General features: G+C 38.3%; 1 protein-coding gene across 5 annotated transcripts in view; it reads left to right on the top strand.

Annotated features, from left to right (window-relative positions):
- The window catches only part of LOC135116409 (mitochondrial inner membrane protease subunit 1-like), a 387804-nt gene that overhangs the window by 298892 nt on the left and 67034 nt on the right, over positions 1–21878 (top strand). For all 5 annotated transcript variants that reach the window (XR_010276300.1, XM_064033853.1, XM_064033854.1 and 2 more), the window contains one exon: positions 19761–19947. Coding sequence is in view for 4 of the 5 variants with exons in the window: in XM_064033853.1 (XP_063889923.1) it covers positions 19825–19947 (123 nt within the window). In the remaining variant the exon portion in view is untranslated. The remainder of the gene's footprint in view (positions 1–19760; positions 19948–21878) is intronic.

The raw sequence follows: 21878 nt of genomic DNA on the forward strand, positions 1-21878 counted from the left end.
AACCAAGGTTTGGAAAGTTTAGTTTGAGAGATAGAGTGAGGAATGTATGCCTCTATGCCAGACACTGTCACCTCTGTTATGTGCTCTGCAAGCAGAGAAGGGTTTCTGATATGGAAACAGTAATCAGAGACTTGTCTGTGTGCTGAGTGCACAACAGAGGTGATAGTGTCTGGCATGGACTTGAGGCCTTTTGTGAAATTATATATAGTAGGCTGGTCACAATTCTCTAATTTATTCATCAGCTTAGCCAACAAATTTTCCAAACAGTCTTGATTAAGCCTGTGGCCAAGAAGGTATTTCACTTTGTACCTCCGGACATCTTGCCACAGTGCCTGGAGTGATGCTGAGTTAATGAGTTACCCATTGATGCAGTGGATCCATACATGAGGTGGAGCACATACTTGAAGTAAATTTATATATGAAGTAATCTCCCTTATGAACTGAACATGGCAAGACTTTAAATTGATCCTCCTAAGAACATCCTTGAAATGATATGCAACAGAGCTTTTAAAACAATCAAACAATCTATCCACCTTGTGTACAAAATTTGCTGTATGGACAACTGCCTGTGGCAGCAGGCCTGCAACTGAATGCATAGATGCCTGCTGCTACAGTATGACTCATTACCTGAGCAGCTAGATTGACCCTCATCTTTGAAAAGCCTTCTTCACATATATGTTTAGTAGTTAATTCTGGTGCAAGTATAATTTTCTGTTCATGATCTTTTCCAAAAAAATTTCTTATGTGGTCCCATGAAATGACAGCCCTCCCAATGTTAATATCATACTTAAGAAGAGTGTTCCTCAGGCTTTTCAACAGATGTAGGGAATCATAAAAGAAATGTACCATCTCCCCATTGGCTTCAGAAGAAGGATATTCTCTAGTCATGCCAAGGCAGTGAAACAGGAACTGATGCATGCCTTCTTGGTCACATACTGTGAACATCACTCTAAACCCTGTGTCCTGAATTTTTTAAATTGTTGTTTCATACAGTTCCCTTAATTTGGTGGTATTAATTCTTCCTGCATAAAAGAAATGTCCAAAAACCGTCTTCCATCTTTTTACCAACCCCTTAACCATAAACACAAGTGCATGGTTAGCCTGTTTCATATTTGTGCCATGCTCTCCAAAGTCCTTTCCAAAAATGATCTGACACCTTGTCAAAATGAAGAGATTCTTTTACACTCATTGCATCAAATGCATTGCCACAAAGAGTCCCTTTGGCAAGTCCCATGCTCACATTTCTAGGGCTGCTAGAGATGGTTTACTCCAGCCAACATTTATGGAAATGTTTCATAACCATGAATGTAATGTTTAATGTTGAAAGTGATGGAAGTTTAAATATTGAAGAAAGAAATCTGTAAGTTTTAGGGCTGTGATAGTATGTTGCTAGATCAAATATCCTCTCTTGTTCACCATATATTCTTCCACTCTTACATGTAACACCACTCTCCTTTAAAAAAAGTCAACTATCTTGGGATCAAGGTACTCAGCAAATTTGGTAATTACCTGCTGAGGTGTTTTCTTGATGCCTCCCCAGAGTGATAACTTGCCTCCTCAGCTTCCTGACAGTGTTTTGCATAAGTTTTACTCTAGGAGTTCCTGAAAATATTGACTGAGTGATGTGATATGGATGGATAGAAATGGTTGGTCAGTCAGATGTAAAGTAGTGGAATGGATGAAAAGAAGTACATTGAGGTGGCTTGGACATGTTGAAAGAATGAAGCATGAACAGCTTGTGAAGATGTATAGTAGTGAAGTGGAGGGCCATTACAAGATAGAAAGGACACTGAGATGGAAGTATAGAGTTATGGAGTACTTGTGTGAAAGGTGAAAGCAGAGCAGGAGACTTGAGCTGAGTACTGGGGAGTGTATGGATAAGGAGAGGTGGAGGCTTTTCTGTCGTGGCCACCCCTTTTTGGGGATACTGCTGGAGGAAGCAAGGAGTCAGAGAGAAAAAGATAGATGAAATACACTGGCTATAATTTGTGGTAGAGGACAGAACTGTCATCCCCACTGATTTGTAAAGAAAACAGTGTGGGGGGTAACTGTAAAGTTCTGAGTTATATTGAACAATTTAGTGTCAGAAAATCAGTGAAGATTTGATGTGAACAGCAATGGAAGTACAGTAGCAGTACTGTGAATTTATAACTTATGGCTTCAGGAAGACTTTGCTGGCTTGGTGTTTTGTGCCCCTTCACAGTCCAATAATGACGCACAATCTGTAAGAAATTACACCTTAAGTCATTTAGTCACTCAAAGAGGACAAGCTAGAAGCACATCATATCATTAACCTCATAACTCCATCCTCAAAGATTATGTTTCACTTTTGCTCTTCCTGACCAGGGGGTTGTGTATCAAGTACGAATAGACATCACCAGAAGAACAATATTCTCTTGATTGCCTCATGGCAAAAGTTCCCAACATATTGTACAGTGCCATTCTGTCCGATTACCTATTGTAGTACATATTATTACATGCAATATTGGCCATGATTTTTCCTAACACCATTGCTCATATCTGCTTTCTCCACATCACTATCAGTGTTTCACATCAGATGGACATATTCTGCACTTACACACATGCATGCACGTGTACACACACCACATGACAGCCATGGCAGCCACCCTTGAATGATATGCAGAGGAACAGAGGAAGCTGGACGTCACACGGTTATGTCTGGTTTCATCAAGCTACCAGATGATGATTAGGAAAACAGAACCACCATTGAGTTCAAAAACATTGCTGCATCTCTAGAATATAAAATGGTCATAGTAGACTATGTACAAAGTATGAAAATAAATAAATAAATAAAAGTAAGTAAACATTTTCTTTCTATTTCTTTAACTCCCTATTATTCCTGTAATGTTGCTGGCACTGAATTATCAGTCATTGTCTAAGAATCAGCACATTTCATTATTTTATTAGTATATGAAACATAACAGTACAAAAATATGCAGGTACTGATGAGTGACAATAAAGTAAAGCTTGCCCATGTAACAGTGGAGTGCAGGGAAACAAGGAGAGCAATGATTTCGTTTGAACTCCTAATTCAATGATGTTCTTGATTAGCAGCAATGTCTCATGAACACCATGGTAGACTTGGTTTTCCTAAATATCATTATGGAAGCTTGATAATATCTACTGATATGAGCTGTGGCTTCACCTTTCATCAAGGTGGAAGGTTGGGGTTGCACCCTGTATTTTTCTAGCATGGAACACTACAGTAAATGTCTCATAAAGATATTTAAGATAGGTAGTGATGTTAGTAGCTTTCACATGACATGCATAATGATCGACAACTGTGTTGTATGTTGTACCATTTGAGCAAACAATTGCAAGAGGAACAGCCATAGGGAAAAAGAAATAATTATAGTCATGGAATGGACATTGAAACAGATTTCAGAATGACATGTTTGTAGGGGCAACGCATTGTCTGCATTATTGTGAGTATGACTTTGCAAATGTTTCCCATGATGGGGCGAAAAATAACAAGAATAGTATCAGTGATAGAAATTTAAGTATGGTGACACACAGCCATCTAAAGATTCCCTCGAGGTAGTGGCATACGCTGAAAAATCTGCAACCAGAACCAGAGTAGGAGGCAATTCAAGCAGCATGACAGAGCCATTAACAGAAAATGGGAAAAGCATAATTTCTTAAGCAAGGAAATGGTCTGAGGACTGAAAAGGGGCATAAATGACAACAACAAGTGTGAGAACTGACTCTGATGCAGGGTAGTAGTACTCAATGCTGTCGTCCTCAAACAATGGTTTTAACTTGTAAGTATTTCTTCCCATATCAAGTGTCATAAGTAGGTCAGCCAATGGGAAAAGAGAAGCATTTATGTGGCCCATGCTTGCATCAATGAGATTCTGAATTAGGATAGTATTATAGGAAAGAACTGAAACCATAGAAGCTTACAAAATTTCAATTGACTGATTGAAATCTGTTAGAACATCCATGTGGACTAACACCCCATTCAACACAGTGTGGAGAGTGTTAGCATGTTGTAGGAGATCTTTTACATTAGCCTGGGGAGTAGCAATATGTTTACTATGCAGATTATTAACCCGCCTGTTAGCAGAATCAACATTTACCAGACAATGGTAGCATTCATGCAAATCCTGCACATCTTCATCCATAGCTGTTCCAGAGAGTGTCTGAGAAAGCTTCCCAAAAGCGTTTAATAGCCCATGTTTAGAATGGGCCTGCACTGAGTGTTTGCCATAGTCATGCATAGCGGTAGCAGGTTGGTCAGAGAGGAAAGTCAGTTTAGATTTCAGGAGATGTAAAATAGTTTGAGCATGAAGATAGGATGATGTGTGTGATTGATGAATTAGTTCCTTATTTACTCGCTGAACTTTAGCAGCCAAATTTGTAACAATTTCTGTCAGGTCATCATGTAGTGAATGAAGGCAGGAGTAGGAGTATCGAACGAACAACACATTCTCCACTAGGGTGCCCGATCCCAGGGGCGCAGTAAGCATACCTGGTTTCAGATGCATTGGCATGTCTAATATGGCACCTAACACAGCCAAAACTAGCAGGAAAATCATCATTGCTGAAAAAAAAAAAGGTGTAATTTTAGGGTTGTGGTCAGAGATTCTAATTATGGAATGAGTAGAACTAAGTGAAGGTGACAGGGAGGGAGTTACTTGGTTCGTACTTGTGTTTATCCAATACTGGATCAGAAGCCTTAGTTTTCTTTAACCTATTGCTGTGAATCATCTCTACAGTATTCAAGTAAAGACCTAAGACTTCATATTTGTTGCCATTTCCCTCCAGGACAATTAAATGTGGACCCATGAACTTAGAAGACAATCTGGATTTCCTCAGGGGTGCTTGAATCATCACTGTATCACCTAGTTTTAAAGTGACAGGAGTTGCATGCTTGATTCATCATTTCAGTTCTTGAGGCTTGCAACTTTTCCCTCTCCTTTTTGTGTATGTCAGTGAAAACTCTCAGATGTTGGGAAGTGTAGTCGTTTACATTATAGACAGGCTTTGAAGGGCCTGCAAATAAATTGAAATAAATTGAAGGGCCAGAACTACAAAATGAGTGAAGTGATCTGCACACAATGAAAGATACTGAGAGCCTTGATGACTCCTTGGAAGCTGCAGTAGGTCTACTGCAACTACATCCCATGCTTGTTCAGGTGGTGGGTATCCTAGCATAGGCACTGGGCCAGAAATAACTCTTTAATGCTTAGCTTAGCAGATAATGCAATGGGCAACATAATCCAATATATTTACCCTCATCGGAGGCCAATAATATGCATAATGGACGGCAGCCAAAAATGTCCAGCTGTAGGTTGGTTGTGCACAAGTTGTTGAACTACTGGAACAAAATCTTCTGGAATGACCAAAAGATCTTTGCATCCATCCCCTTTTTACCTTCATCTGCATAAGATATTGCCTGATGATAAAAAGAACAGTGGGAAAGGTAGCTGTAAGGAGAGCAAGGTGGAAAGATCACTTGCTTCCAGAGCATAAATTACTTTTCTCCATACCTCACGTTGATGCTGTTTCATGCCTAAGTTCTTGAGGGGAAATGTTTTGCATCAGTGATGTTTGCGAGATGACACCCACCGGAATATTTTGTGACAGGGCATCTGCCACCACATTCACATGTCCTGGGAAATATTTGAATTGAGGAGAATATCCTTGGATTGTCAGATACCAACACGCAAGCCTCCTGTTGAGATTTCTTCCCTTGAAAAGATTAGCGATAGTGACGTCCATGAAGACTGTAATTGTGTGTTCCAGTATTAGATCACAGAAGTGAATAAGTGTCCAGACAACAGCTAGAGGTTCCTGATGTGTGACAGAGTAATTTGCTTCTGCTAGGTTAAGAACTCTACTCACATAGGCAATCACACAATTTTTACCTCGATTGGTCTTTTGCATCAATACTGCATTGATCCCTAGAGAAGAAGCATATTTGTAGAGTTCAAAATGCAGTGAAAACTCCGGGAATGCTAGAACTGGAGCTTGGGTGAGAGCTGTTTTCAACTCCTGAAAGCTGTGCTCTTGTGCTCCACGCCATTAAAAGGAAACATCTTTTTGAGTAGCTGATTGAGTGAGGATGCAAGTTTAGCAATATCCTTAATGAATGGTCAGTAGTAACCTGCTAATCCAAGGAATGATAGTACATTTTAGGTAGACTTTGGTTGTTGAAAGTGTTTAACTGCTGATACTTTATTGTCTATTGTGTGAATGCCTTCACAATAAACAATGTGTCCCAAAAAGGTGATCTGGGACTTTAATAACTCACATTTTGACAATTTTACCTGAAGGCCAACTTCCTGCAGTCAGTGTAAAACTGAATGCAAAGTCTGAAGGTTTGATGCAACTGATTTACTATTAATGATTAAGTCATCCAGGTAGGCATATACGGAATTCCCTAACATACTTGCAAACAACGTATTAATCATCTTTGATTTGAGACCAAACGGCATGTGCAACCACTGGTTGCGCACGTCACATTACCTTCACAAACAGTGGAAAGAGTGTACTTCAATGTGAGGCACTGAAGTTTGCTGGGACCTGTGAAACATGTCACTATTGATTGGCACATCAGGAACCTTAATGGAAATGTGCATTGCTACATGATCTGGAATGTCATGGTTACCCACAACAGTGACTTTAACACATTTCCAATTTACATTTGGATTGAAGGTAGTAGGAGATACATGAACAGAGGGAAGTACACGTGAGATACTCTTGTTATTCTTCCTGGAATTACTTTTGTCTTTGTGCCAGAGTGATTTGTCATTTTGGGTAGCTAAAGGCTCATTTATCACCTGAAGTGTTTCCCCTTGAAGTATGACTGAATTGTTATCAAGAAGAATGCCAGTGTGGCTGGATTTCATGTCCATTAACCCCAATAGTCCATCAGCAGGAAGTTGATAGTTGGATGCAACATAGAAATCCATTCACTTGACTGGAATTCCCTTTTTCATTTGTATGGGTAAAGTAACCATCCCTAAAATCTTTAAGGTTGAACCAGTTACTCCCTGTAAGTTCAATTTGCTCTGGCGTAATGACCACTGACCACCATGAACATTCCACTTAATAGCCTTAAATGATTCCTCTGAGAGGACATTCACAGTAGCACCAGTGTCCACAGCCAGTGAAAGCCCACAGGACCCTACCTTAGTAGGCAAAGCCATGATGTGTGTTTAATCACAGGCAGCCACAAGACTATTGTAAATGGTTAGATCCTTAGTGCCTGTGGATCCACTCTTCTTGTTTGTTTGCCCTAACCAGGTTTTTGCAACGTTGGATGCGTGGCTTCCCCTGCCGGTTGAGAACCAGCAACATGTTGTATTTCTGATTCCGTCCACATGTGTGCAATTTGAAGGCAACAGTCAGATGAGTGATGCCCATAACCATGTATGAGGCAGAAGAAGAGTGGATGAGAATAAGAAGTCCCAGTCTGACAGGTGGTTCTGGGTGGTTTACCAATAGTGTAAACAGTAGCAGGAGGAGGAATGTAAGGTCTGAGTGGAATACCAGTAGGATAAGGAGAAAGAGGATAAGGGTTGAAAGAAGGATGTGTGTGGATGGAAGAGAAGGGTCGTGGGATTTGAGTGAGATTGAAACTTTTAGATTTTCCATGGTACTTTCCCTCTTGATTTGCATGGGGTGGCTGTGCTGATGGCATGCCACTCCATGCTTCTGTTCCCACTTTCTTTTGATTATGCTTATGTTTTAAGGACCTTTTCTCATTATGTTCTTATTTCTTACAATATGAACAGATCTTAGGATCCTCCCGCTACTGCATCATAGGACTCTGTGGGCATGTCGCAGCAACCGATGGATTCCCTTTTCCTTCTACCATTTTATTTTGTGCTGCTGTAATTAGAGCGTCAAATGAATCATTAGGGTTATATTTTAGTGACTGGAAGGCATGTCTGGCCCTTTCTTTTACATGAAATAGTAAGAAGAATATATCAAAGAATTTGGAGATGATCAAAGATGATCATTGCATTGTCAGGTGCCTTGCCCCAGCCTTTTTCCTTGAGAATGTGAATATTTTCCATCTGTTCACCTGCAGGGATGGAAATGTCCCAGGGTTCTTCCATTCTTATCCCACTCTCTATACTTTCAACAATTGCACTTCTTTGTTTCATGAGAGTTGTTTCTGCTCCACCCCAAAGATTTGCAACATTTTTTCTTTAAACATTTTGTAGTCAGGCCCAAGATTCCAGGTGAGAAAAGACATGCTCTGCATCATTTTCAAAGTCCTAGATCCTGGTGCTAATCTGGATCTCATGAAACAAATTTTATCGACATCGTCAGTTGTTCCCAACTGCCGCATGACATTGTCACACATGTATGGAATGTATGAACAGAGTGATCCTCATCCTGCCCCAAGAAAGGCTTAATGTTAGTCTCATTTGGAAGAAGTTTCAGTGTTTTGGCTGGTGGTTGTGAACTTACATTAGTAAACATTGTGTGTACAGGCATCCTCAGAATGGCATACATTTTATCATTCCTCAGAGTTCCAAAATTACTATGATATCAGTGCTGGTATCAGTGCTGAATATGAATCTATGAATTTCTCAGCTGCGCTGACAGAGTCAGAAGACACTGGACTAGGTAAATCACTAATATCCATATCATCTGTTGTTCAGGTTTCATGTTCAAGTTACTGTTGGATTTTAGCCTCTTCAGCAAAGATTTGTTCCTCATAGAATTCTTTAAAATCCTCAAATTTGTCTGGTTTCTCTGCCATCAGCAGTTACTGACATTTAGAAGTTATTCAACCATATAGAAAATAACAATAGAAAAGAAAGAATACACTATGTAGCATGCAATCATTGGTTATATACAATTATATACACATTACATGAAATGTAGACTTGAGAACTCTCAAGAAAAAAGAATGAGGTGCTATGCTTATTGTAATAACGAAAGAGGAGGGAGAGAAAAATTAATTTCCCGCAAATCAATTATGTGTGATGTTATTTTATGAAATAATAAAAAAGTGTAATTGTGGAGTCAGCAAAAGCTTGTACTCACTACTGGCTGACAGTATGAAGTAACTTCTGTTGGTCCTAGATGATCATCCTCACAGGCTGTCCTCATCCTCGAAGATTGTCCTCAGTGTCAAGGCTTGTTCTTGACAATGACTTGTCCAGATATTTCTGTTAGCATTTTGTGATTTTTGTGATGTGAGAATAATCTTGGGTCAACCCCTCAAAGGATAACACATCAAAGTCAGTTGATTATATCATCACTTCCACCTTGGATGGAGAGAGAGAGAGAGAGAGAGAGAGAGAGAGAGAGAGAGAGAGAGAGAGAGAGAGAGAGAGAGAGAGAGAGAGAGAGAGAGAGAGAGAGAGAGCATTATTAACCTGCAGCTAGATGTTATGAATACTGCTGTGGGTTTGCAATGGATGAGTACCTGCTTAGCTAAGTGAGTTTTAGCCACACTGAAAAAGTGTTACTAGTGTCTGTGCTGTGCTGCCCAACTCAACATGTATCATACCAAACACTTTTCCCAAATTCTTCCCTTTTGAAAGTAGTTTCATTTAGTAGTTAAATTTTAATGCAAAACAAGCAACAGCAAATTATAGTTCAAAAGTAATTATTCATGATTTTAAGGAAAGCAATTGAAATTCATGAGATGATAAAGCCAATGATTTCTTTTGCATCTTTGCAGAATCTGTTGTGATTTCAATCCACTTAGATATCAAGACAAATTTTTGAAATGGATATTTGTTTTTAAGTCAATTTTTTTTTATTACATTCTCTCTCTCTCTCTCTCTCTCTCTCTCTCTCTCTCTCTGTATAATATATATATATATATATATATATATATATATATATATATATATATATATATATATATATATATATATATATATATATATATATATATATATATATATATATATATATATATATATATATATATATATATATATATATATATATATATATATATATATATATATATATATATATATATATATATATATATATATATATATATATATATATATATATATATATATATATATATATATATATATATATATATTATACAGAGAGAGAGAGAGAGAGAGAGAGAGAGAGAGAGAGAGAGAGAGAGAGAGAGAGAATGTAATAAAAAAAAATTGACTTAAAAACAAATATCCATTTCAAAAATTCAACAATTTGTTTCTGTAAAACTCTAAGGTTTGCTTTCTTGATAAGGTTATAAGTAAATATATAAAGTCTAACAGTAATATATATATATATATATATATATATATATATATATATATATATATATATATATATATATATATATATATATATATATATATATATATATATATATATATATATATATATATATATTACTGTTAGACTTTATATATTTACTTATAACCTTATCAAGAAAGCAAACCTTAGAGTTTTACAGAAACAAATTGTTGCAGTGCCTGGTTGCAATTAGCTGGACCATGACATTTCTGAGTTGCTATAGTTCGAGCTGCCATGATTACAATGATGGAAATGGCAACTGTTTCCAAATAGATGTAGGGATGGGAGGCTCGATTCCTCATCCACTGTAGGATCCAATGATTTCATGAGCTTTCCTAGGTGTAATCCTGCACACAGTAATTTTGTCAGTGTCAGCGAGGACATGAACATTAATTCTGCATACAAACAAACATGTACAGTATTTTTCTAACCAGGAATTCCATCCCCTGAGTAGCAAAGAGCACAGAGGACAAGCCACTGTAAGAGGAATGCTCTTTGAATAAGAGTTGATTTATCATCTACTCAAGTCAGATAACTGACTTTTTTTCCTATTTGAATAACCTTCTCAGTGGAAACTGAACATCAACACAAAGTTACTAGCAGTGGTAGATGGAATTCAGATGTTCTGCTGTATGGGGACAAGTTTGCCCTGCACACCACATCTCCTTCTCAGCAAATAAAACTAATAGAACCTTTATAATTATTACCTATGTAAGATAGCATTGCAGGCTAATAGCCTTTTGTCAGCAGATAAATATATGATACTTTTACCTAAGTGATGTGTACCTATAAAACATTGCAGGCTAACAGCCTCTGCCAGGAAATAAATCTGTAATCTTTACTAAACTGTATAATATATCCATGTAGCATTGCAGGCTAACAGCCTGTGTCAGCAAAGTATAATAGATGTATATTTGCATAAACTATATATACATTATATGCATAAAGCATTGTAACCTAACAGCCTCTGTCAGCAAATAAAAGTGTAATAAATATACTTATACACTGGCCACATAAAATATCTATATAACAATGCAGGCTAACAAGCTTTGGCTGTAGATAAACTTATGATATTATACCTCTATGCTTGATGTATGCATATATATATATATATATATATACGAGTATATATATATATATATATATATATATATATATATATATATATATATATATATATATATATATAGAGAGAGAGAGAGAGAGAGAGAGAGAGAGAGAGAGAGAGAGAGAGAGAGAGAGAGAGAGAGAGAGAGAGAGAGAGAGAGAGAGAGAGAGAGATTATTGTAAATTGGTAATTTCTAGGTACAAAGTTCTGTACTAGCATAACCACACCTTATGTAGGCATTTGTCGTAAAAGAGTATAATCCTTTTCAATATTAAAGGGAGAATTCTCATTGATTGGGTTTATTATCATGGCATTTTACTCAAATTTTCTTAAAATGTTGATCACACAAGTGTTTTTGACAAACTTGACACTGAATAATAGTTGTCTTTACTTTTTGGTCAATTTTTGCTTTAGTCTGGACCATAAGCCAAATCTAGGCAAGTATGACACCTATTCCTCTTTTTATTTTCATGTGTTACTTATGTTGCAGCTTCCTCTACCTTTCTTCTATGTCCTAACATCAAGTCCATCTTACCCATTGTAATTCATGTAAAAGTACAAGCCTCTTATTCCTTCTTTCAATTTCGGGATTACATAATGCCTTCACTAAGTTCTAGCCACATGTAAGTGATGTACATTTTCTAAGGTCAACACTAGTTTTAACTAAATAAACTCTGAATTTATCCTGACTGTCGAGGATGTATGCTAGGGCATTCATGGTCCATATTCACGATTTTGTGTGCACTGTATAAAAAATTATTCTGTTCTATTATGTCAGTTCCTCCCTTAGTGAAATCATACAGTTTATGTGTGGCTGAGTTTCTTGCACCACTATCTTTGGTAATTCCTAATATTATAGGGTGGACTGTACTGAGAAGCAATACTTTTTTCTTACCATTACTTTTGGTGAATACTACATGATGATTCAGTCACTTCCTCATTATCTTTAGTGCGGTACACATAGTATGACTTCTTCCCTTTCAGTGACTGCCTTTATCTCTGGTGGTATACCTTTTTTCATGCAATCTATGGTACCTATACCAACAATACCTTGTGTTTGAAGCCACTCAAATAAATCTAGGCTAGTACACAGTCTGTCAAGACTACCACAAGATCTACAAATTCTTGTATCTGACTTACTAGAACCTTCACGGTTGGAAGTAAGTCATGGATGTAGTGGGGTTCAGGTTCTCCAGAAGGTTTACCTGAGTATACTGTCATCCTGAAAGTGAATGGAATTCTTACCACGTTCACATGTTTACATAGCAGGCCACATCATTTAGGTTTGCTCTTACTGTACTGCTTGAATACTATTTGATTTCTACAAGAATATAAAGTCTCATCAATAGTCAAGAAGTCACCTGGCTCCAACACTGAACAATTATTAAAAGTTTTAAAAAGATCCCTGACTGCAGCAAACCTGTCATGTAACCATCTCTGATATCTGGTATCAGTGTTGTCAAAGGTTAGGTTTGCATGTAAAAATCCAAATCTATTCACAGACATTACTGCACCAAATACAGGGTGACCAAACTTTCTGGAAAAATGTTTAATAAGTACCATATTTTGTTGGTGCATTACACGCACCTCTACATAAGACGCACCCCTATTTTACAAGGATGTTTTGTAGGAAAAAATTTTATTGTTTCATCATGAAGTTATGGAAAAAAAATTGTAGTGTATGTGTGTGTGTAAGAGGGGCATCATTGGCAAAGGGCAACAAAAATTTTTTAATAAAAAGAAAGGCCCATTTAATGCCAGTTCCCATATAGATGTCAGATAGAATAATAAAAAAGGAAACAGAGGATAAGTGTCTTGAAACCGCCCTCCTGAAAGACTCCAAGTCATAGGAAAGAGGAAGTACAGAAGCAGACAGGTAGTTCTAGACTTTAACAGAGAAAGGAATGAATGATTGAGAACACTGGTTAATTCTTGCATTAGAGAGGTGGACAGAATAGGTATGAGAGAAAGAAGAAAGTCTTGTGCAGGCAGGCCACAGGAGGAGGGGAGGTTTGCAATTAACAAGATCAAAAGAGCGGTTAGCATGAAAATAGCAAGAGCTGCAACATTGCTGTGATGAAAGAGGGGCTAAAGCCAGTCATTTAGAGGAAAGGAAATGATTAGACTTCATAGAAGCTGCATTAGCTAGAGATGAGATAGGAAGTTTCCAGTTTAGAATACAAGTAAAAGACAGACCGAGGATGTTATGTGTAGAAGAGGGGGACAGTTGAGTGTCACTGAAGGAGAGGGGACAGATATCTGGAAGGTTGTGTCAGTTGAATTGAGTTTTTGAGGCATTGAACAATACTAAGTTTGCTCTGTCAAAATTAGAAATCTTAGAGAGATCAGAAGTCAGGTATTCTGTGGCTTCTCTGCTTGAGCTGTTTACTTTCTGAAAGGATGGACCTCTACAAAAAGATGTGGAAAAGTGCAGGGTGTTATCATCAGTGTAGGAGTGGATAGATCAAGAAGTTTGGTTTAGAAGATCATTGGTGAATATTAGGAAGAGAGTGGTGCCAAAATCCCTAAAAGAGTGTGTGTTTTGTCTCCACATCTGGCGTGATGCAGCACTGTAACTGTGCAGTAATACCATCTAAAACTGCATGCGTGCAGTTTTATTATTTGAAGGCCGCTGAGAAATTTCTGCAATTATACCTTCAATTTTCTGATTAGTATGGTGCACAATATTGGAAATAATATCAGATATGATGAACAAGTCCCATGCCATTTATTCTGAATTTACTGACCTTGTGTCTCCTATCAAACATTCTAGAACACTGGATATCTTCACAGTTGGTCCACCTTCCATACAGTTGGTCCATGTTATGGACTTCTCTACATCTGAGTTTATCTGTGGTTTCTCTACCATTATTTTATATTCCTGTAGCTTGCCTGGTAATACATAATTATCATATTTACTTTCATCTAAACAAGTGGTCAATGAATTAACTAAACTGTTTCTTGCTAATGTCTTGCTACTTCTCCGTGGGAGCCACTCTTCATTATCCACGTCATTGTCCATGCACCTTCCTCATCACTTTCAAATTCCATGGCAAGACCAGCTTTGTCACCTATCACATCTGCCAAATCTTTGTCAGGGTTGTCTACAAAGTCAGGGGCTGTGTCTGTAGTCCATTATAAGCACTAAGCAATCATACATATCAAAAGTTTTTGATAGAGTCTGGCACAAAGCTTTGATTTCCAAACTACCCTCCTACGGTTCCTTCTCTCTGTAACTTCATCTCAAGTTTCCTTTCTGACTGTTCTATTGCTGCTGTGGTAGACGGTCACTGTTCTTCTCCTAAATCTATTAACAGTGGTGTTCCTCAGGGTTCTGTCCTGTCGCCAACTCTCTTCTTATTATTCATTAATGATCTTCTAAACCAAACTTCTTGTCCTATCCACTCCTACACTGATGATACCACCCTGCACTTTTCCACGTCTTTTCATAGACGTCCAACCCTTCAGGAGGTAAACATATCACGCAGGGAAGCCATAGAACGCCTGACTTCTGATCTTTCTAAAATTTCTGATTGGGGCAGAGCAAACTTGGTATTGTTCAATGCCTCAAAAACTCAATTCCTCCATCTATCAACTCGACACAACCTTCCAGACAACTATCCCCTCTTCTTCAATGACACTCAACTGTCCCCCTCTTCTATACTGAACATCCTCGGTCTGTCCTTTACTTATAATCTGAACTGGAAACTTCACATCTCATCTCTAGCTAAAACAGCTTCTATGAAGTTAGGTGTTCTGAGACGTCTCCGCCAGTTTTTCTCACCCCCCCAGCTGCTAACTCTGTACAAGGGCCTTATCCGTCCATGTATGGAGTATGCTTCACATGTCTGGGGGGGTTCCACTCATACTGCTCTTCTAGACAGGGTGGAATCAAAAGCTTTTCGTCTCATCAACTCCTCTCCTCTAACTGACTGTCTTCAGCCTCTCTCTCACCACCGCAATGTTGCATATCTAGCTGTCTTCTACCGCTATTTTCATGCTAACTGCTCTTCTGATCTTGCTAACTGCATGCCTCCCCTCCTTCCGCGGCCTCGCTGCACAAGACTTTCTTCTTTCTCTCACCCCTATTCTGTCCACCTCTCTAACGCAAGAGTTAACCAGTATTCTCAATCATTCATCCCTTTCTCTGGTAAACTCTGGAACTCCCTGCCTGCTTCTGTATTTCCACCTTCCTATGACTTGAATTCCTTCAAGAGGGAGGTTTCAAGACACTTATCCACCAATTTTTGACCACTGCCTTGACCCTTTTACGGGACTGGCATTTCAGTGGGCATTTCTTTTATTGATTTTTGTTGCCCTTGGCCAGTGTCCTTCTTACATAAAAAAAAAAATACACTCAGTAATTGCACCCAATCACGTAAGCTTATAAGCTCTTGTCTGCATGCAGCAGTGCTTATTTACAAAAAGTTGCAAGATTTTTATCTCATGGAGTGTATTTAGCTAGGCCCCTTGCCCCTCCCCCACCCACTGCAGTAATGTCATGAGTGGCAAACTCCTGATTGGCTGCTGCCTGCTTCACCCCCTCTCTCTCTCTCTCTCTCTCTCTCTCTCTCTCTCTCTCTCTCTCTCTCTCTCTCTCTCTCTCTCTCTCTCTCTCTCTCTCTCTCTCTCTCTCTCTCTCTCTTATCTTTTAGTTTCATGGGTAGCATGTATACAGAGCTTTGGTGATAAACTTGTCAATCATAACCTTGAACTCATTGTCCAGTAAAACAGCTGATGTTGGTGGGGGTGGTTGGGTAGGTTGTGAAGTGGATGGTGGAAGTCTGTTGTCATGGCAACTCCCACCTGAAATTGCCTCCAATGTAGCCACTCACTCACCTGACCTCTCAGATCGTAGAAACAGACAGTAGCGGGATTACCATGTCTCATAGTGAGAGAGAGAGAGAGAGAGAGAGAGAGAGAGAGAGAGAGAGAGAGAGAGAGAGAGAGAGAATATGTCACCACCTTTTGAAAATATTATGCCTCCCATCTCTGAAGTGCTTCGTATAACCGCCTTGCATGTCAGTTAAAATGGGGAGTTTTTGGAACTAATCTGCAAGATGTCATTGCTACTGCATGTCCCCTAGTGACATAAGCTAAAACATTGTTATTGTAAATCCCATGTGCATACAGATGCATAGAACATTGACCATTATGATATTTTCAAAATTCTGCATCAACTTTTGAATATCTTCTATACATAATTCTGAAAGAAGTTGGTCTAAACAGAAATATTTTTCATGATTATTTAGTAATACTGTTATTAATATTTTAAATACGGCATATTACGAGTCTAAAATCTATTGATTTGGACAATGAAAAAGATAAAAAATAAGATTGTACTATATGCTATGACAACATGCTCAGTAACATTGTGATAAATGGATATTGTCATTTTTGTGGGGATTTTACCATCTTCTTCAGAAAGCAAGTGACATGGCAAAGTAATCGTATATCAAAACGAACATCTCTCAGCACTGCTCTGGCATAATGGGAGAGTATAGGAAGCCACAGCTTCATGGAGTAGTGGCATGGACACTGCAGGAAGAATTAACTGGTTGTCCAACTACATGTTTGTTAGCTTCAACTAAGGCAGGCCTTAGATATACAGCATTACTCTTCCCAGGACACGAGTTGCTTATTTTCAATTAAAATTGTTGTTTCCATATACTAGGAAGTTAATCTGTGTAATTTTGAGTTTTAAGTGGCACAGACATGTTGTCTTCATTTTTACTGTCATCTGCATTAATGTACTCCCAATCAGTGGTGTACTGTTTTGGAAACCTTGAGATGACTAAATTCCATACTCACTAGAAAATTAACTTAAATACTTTTGTTCATGAATAGAGTTCAGTTTTACCTGTGTTACTACTTAGAAGGAATTGTGTAGGAAAGTATATTATATAAGCACATTGCATCTTGATGTATATAGAATGACACTGTAGATATATTTGATATTGCTCCTGTGTGTGCTGCTGCCTGGTGACAATCACTAGTTTCCCAAACTTCCCTTTGATTCATCCAACTGAATGGCAAAAATTACAAGCTATGATTTGTGACTCAATGCCTTGATACATATCAGAAATATGATGACTGATGGTGCTATCAGACTTGTACTAGATTGATTTCCTGGATGTTGCTGGAGATGATGGTGGCAGGATAGATGATGGTGGCTTGTTGATTCTCCAATGAATACTGGTAGTACATGGGTAGTGGTTAGATTATGGTTGATTGTGTGAGTGAAAGTGACACAACAGACAGATGTACTTCCTTGATTTAATGATGGACAGAGATGTACACATGTGATATTGAGACAGATTATGAAAGACATGACAATGCTTGACTCTCTCTCTCTGAACTGTCTCTGATCTCTGGTATCTCTGATCTGCTCCCTTTCTGAAGACTGACTCTAGCTATGCATACAGGCTCTATTTATGTGAAAGAAATGGATCAGGTTTGAGAATTTGAGATGAAGGGATGGCCAATCAGATGCTTGGAAATGGGGTGAAGGAACCAATGACAGGTTATTATTCTGACCAATGCCCTGCGAGGGAGCTAAGAAAGGGAGTGCAGGTGTTTTCCCTAAGGACTGGCAGGAAGGTAGGGAAGGTGTGATATTCTCTTGAGAGGGAGAAAGGAAAGAGGAAGGTTAAAAATAAGACATACTGGCCACGTGAGGACTGTGCACATGGAATACTGAACAGTGGAATATATGAGTGATGAATATATACAATAATAATTGTTATGACTGATGTGACTGATACAGATTTACAGATAAAAAAGCATAAATATATTAGATGTGAATTGCAGGTTAAGCTGAGCATTTTTGAGCATCCTTTTCTTTTGAAATGTATAGTTAGCACCAAATGACTTAAGAACTCACACTGAAGTGAGTGTCATATTGTACAAACTCGCTCCTTCTCAGTCTGAAAAAAAAAAAGAAAATGGCCTGAAGAAAATAATTACATGGCAGCATAAATTAACTTCTCATGTATTTTTAAATGCATAGAATAAAGGATGCAATGTTTGACATATTGACTTAAGGAAGAGCCATCTTTTGTAATTGCTTATTGTTTTGGCTAACAAAACATTTGTGCTTGTTTTTAATATGGTGTTCTACTGAGCTGCTATGTGATGCCAGGGAAATATACAAGCCATGATAACACAGTTTGAGTGATAGAGTTATTTAAGAATGTTGAAACAAATAGAAATAAGCCATAAAGCTGATGTCAATGAAAATATTGTGAGTGTGTTGGTAAAGAAATGGCATGATGAGGGATGCAAGGATGTCCCTCACCACAAACATGGTTGTGGACCAGCCCAACAAGCTTGTTCTTTTAATTGTTTACTGTTATTTAAGAATGTTGAAACAAATAGAAATAAGCCATAAAGCTGATGTCAATGAAAATATTGTGAGTGTGTTGGTAAAGAAATGGCATGATGAGGGCTGCAAGGATGTCCCTCACCACAAACATGGTTGTGGACCAGCCCAACAAGCTTGTTCTTTTAATTGTTTTACTGTTGGTAGCTGAGGATTTACTACATTTAACTGTCTCTTGATAAAATGTAAGATGTCAAATGTTTATGTTTTTTTATGATGAGGAACATCCTTGCATTTCTCATTATGCCATTTCTTCACCAATGCCAGTTTTTTCAGACTGAGAAAGAGCAAGTTGTCAGTTTGTGCAATATGACACTCATGTTGGGGAGAGTTCTAAAGTAATTTGGCACTAACTGTATACAAGGGAGAATGGAGCTGGAAAGTGCAGCTGGGTATTGCTGTGGTGAAGGCTCATGTGTCTGAGAAAATATAAGGCCCAGCTGAGTAAGAGTTACCAGTCCATATAGTGTGGTATGCCCTCTTACAAACAGAGTATAATATAAATTCACCATTAATTAAATACATTGTCATTAAGCAGTAACACATGAATGTGTCATATTCATAGGAGTCACATTTGCATTTGCATGTTGTTTGAAGGAGGATCAGTCCTCCTTCCTGAATTCCCATGGCACACCTGTGGGACAGGAGTTAGAGTATGGAGCTGGGACAAGTTATGTGATGAAACCAGCCAGTCTTCAGCACTTTTCAGCTTTTAGTGAATAAATGTAAAATAGTGTGCTTCTAAATATGCATGTAAAGTTTACTCTGTGTATGTAAAGTAATTGGGGTTGATCCAGGTGCATTTCCAAGGGTCATAGCAGATATCTTCGGATGTTTATTTTTATATGATTGAATCACACTTGTCACTCCCTCCATCTGATACCAAATAGTCATATTTTCTTTAGATTTATGTATACTGTTTACATACAAGTCTTCCTTTTGTAATGCACAACATCATTCTATTGTTCTATGTAGGAAACTACACATCCTCATTTTACATTTTGCCAACAGCCAAGAATGGTGGTGGTAACTGGTGAGCTGAGCTAAGGGAAGAAATTCAGCGCGTCTAAGAGTCATGATCCGCACCACCACCCGCATGTACAGCTACCTAGGCAGGTGGCTTGGGGTGGCTGGCTACATGATACAGTATGGATGCATTGCCCACTGTACTCTTGAGTTTGTGGGTGACTTTGTTGTGGTAAGAATTAAGTTGAAGTTCATAATGTTTTTTTTTTTTTTTTTTGTATTCTCAGGTGTATATTACTCATTTGAGTACCAGTGTGCCTTTTGCAAAATGCTACATCACTCTTAGAAGTACAGTCAAGTTGTTGCTAATGATGGGGTTTGGGTTTGCTATCAGCCTGCATTAAAGAAATTATAGAAAGTTACTATGATTCAGACCAGGCTTAGACAAGCCCTTCAAAATTTAAGGTAAAATATTTCCAGTCTACTTATTACACTTTTTTTTTTTTTTATGGATATAACTGAAGGTAATAGATACATAGGAGTTTACAAAACCTCAAGAGAATAATGAACAAAAACCAGTACAGTACAGTAAAATTCATTAAAAAACCATGCTGAGCCATTGTTTACACACAACTGAAGAACGCTCATTGTTGATATCACTGTATGGTAGCGGCTGCAGCCAGTCCTTCTCACCAAACTCACATCACTGTGTAAGGTGTTGGCTGCAGCCTGTCCTTCTAACTAAACTCACATCACTGTGTATGATGGCAGTGGCAGCAACGCCTGCCCTTTCCTTCACCAAACTCTCATCACTGTGTATGACATTGGTTATAGCAATGGCTGCAATCAGCCCTTCTCCTCACGAAACTTGCATCACTTTGTATGACGGTGGTGGCTGCAGATTACCTTTTCTTTTGTCATTAGTCTAGCATCATTGTGGGTGATAGTGACAGCACAGTTGCTTCTCCCAACATTAATGTTACCCTACTTCATGTCATGGACTTGGATCTCTCTGTGGCTTGTTGCGGCCCATCTTTGTGTTAGGCTTTAAAATCCCTGCATTGGGGTATAACTTGGAAATGAACTGACCCTTTGTTGGGCATGATTTGCATTAGAATACTACATGTTAGCAGCGATCTGATCATATGTTGTAAAAAAATTGCCATAATAAACCTGGAATGTTGTAAATGGGAACAAGCATTTCCTTCATCAGAAGGCTCTTGAGGCGATTTAGATTACATATGGCTAGTATTTTTTTATACAGGGTGTCCTGTGAATTAAGGTACTTGGGATATGATAGTTTGAAGTAATTTTAAGTAAAAAATACTTTGCACACATATGCTGTGCTTTGTTTTATTTTACGAGAAATTAATGTGCAAGTTTTTGCTTTAATTTCCTGCTTATCTAAAGTTTTTGAATCTATCCTCAACAGGAAGATTCTTAAACATCTATCACTTCACAACCTTCTATCTGATCGCCAATATGGGTTCCGTCAAGGCCACTCTACTGGTGATCTTCTGGCTTTCCTTACTGAGTCTTGGTCATCCTCTTTTAGAGATTTTGGTGAAACTTTTGCTGTTGCCTTGGACATATCAAAAGCTTTTGATAGAGTCTGGCACAAAGCTTTGATTTCCAAACTACCCTCCTACGGTTTCTATCCTTCTCTCTAACTTCATCTCAAGTTTCCTTTCTGACCGTTCTATTGCTGCTGTGGTAGATGGTCACTGTTCTTCTCCTAAATCTATTAACAGTGGTGTTCCTCAGGGTTCTGTCCTGTCACCCACTCTCTTCTTATTATTCATTAATGATCTTCTAAACCAAACTTCTTGTCCTATCCACTCCTACGCTGATGATACCACCCTGCACTTTTCCACGTCTTTTCATAGACGTCCAACCCTTCAGGAGGTAAACATATCACGCAGGGAAGCCACAGAATGCCTGACTTCTGATCTTTCTAAAATTTCTGATTGGGGCAGAGCAAACTTGGTATTGTTCAATGCCTCAAAAACTCAATTCCTCCATCTATCAACTCGACACAACCTTCCAGACAACTATCCCCTCTTCTTCAATGACACTCAACTGTCCCCCTCTTCTACACTGAACATCCTCGGTCTGTCCTTTACTTATAATCTGAACTGGAAACTTCACATCTCATCTCTAGCT

The sequence above is a fragment of the Scylla paramamosain genome, chromosome 31 (assembly GCF_035594125.1).
Source record: "Scylla paramamosain isolate STU-SP2022 chromosome 31, ASM3559412v1, whole genome shotgun sequence".
Classification (NCBI taxonomy): Eukaryota; Metazoa; Arthropoda; class Malacostraca; order Decapoda; family Portunidae; genus Scylla; species Scylla paramamosain.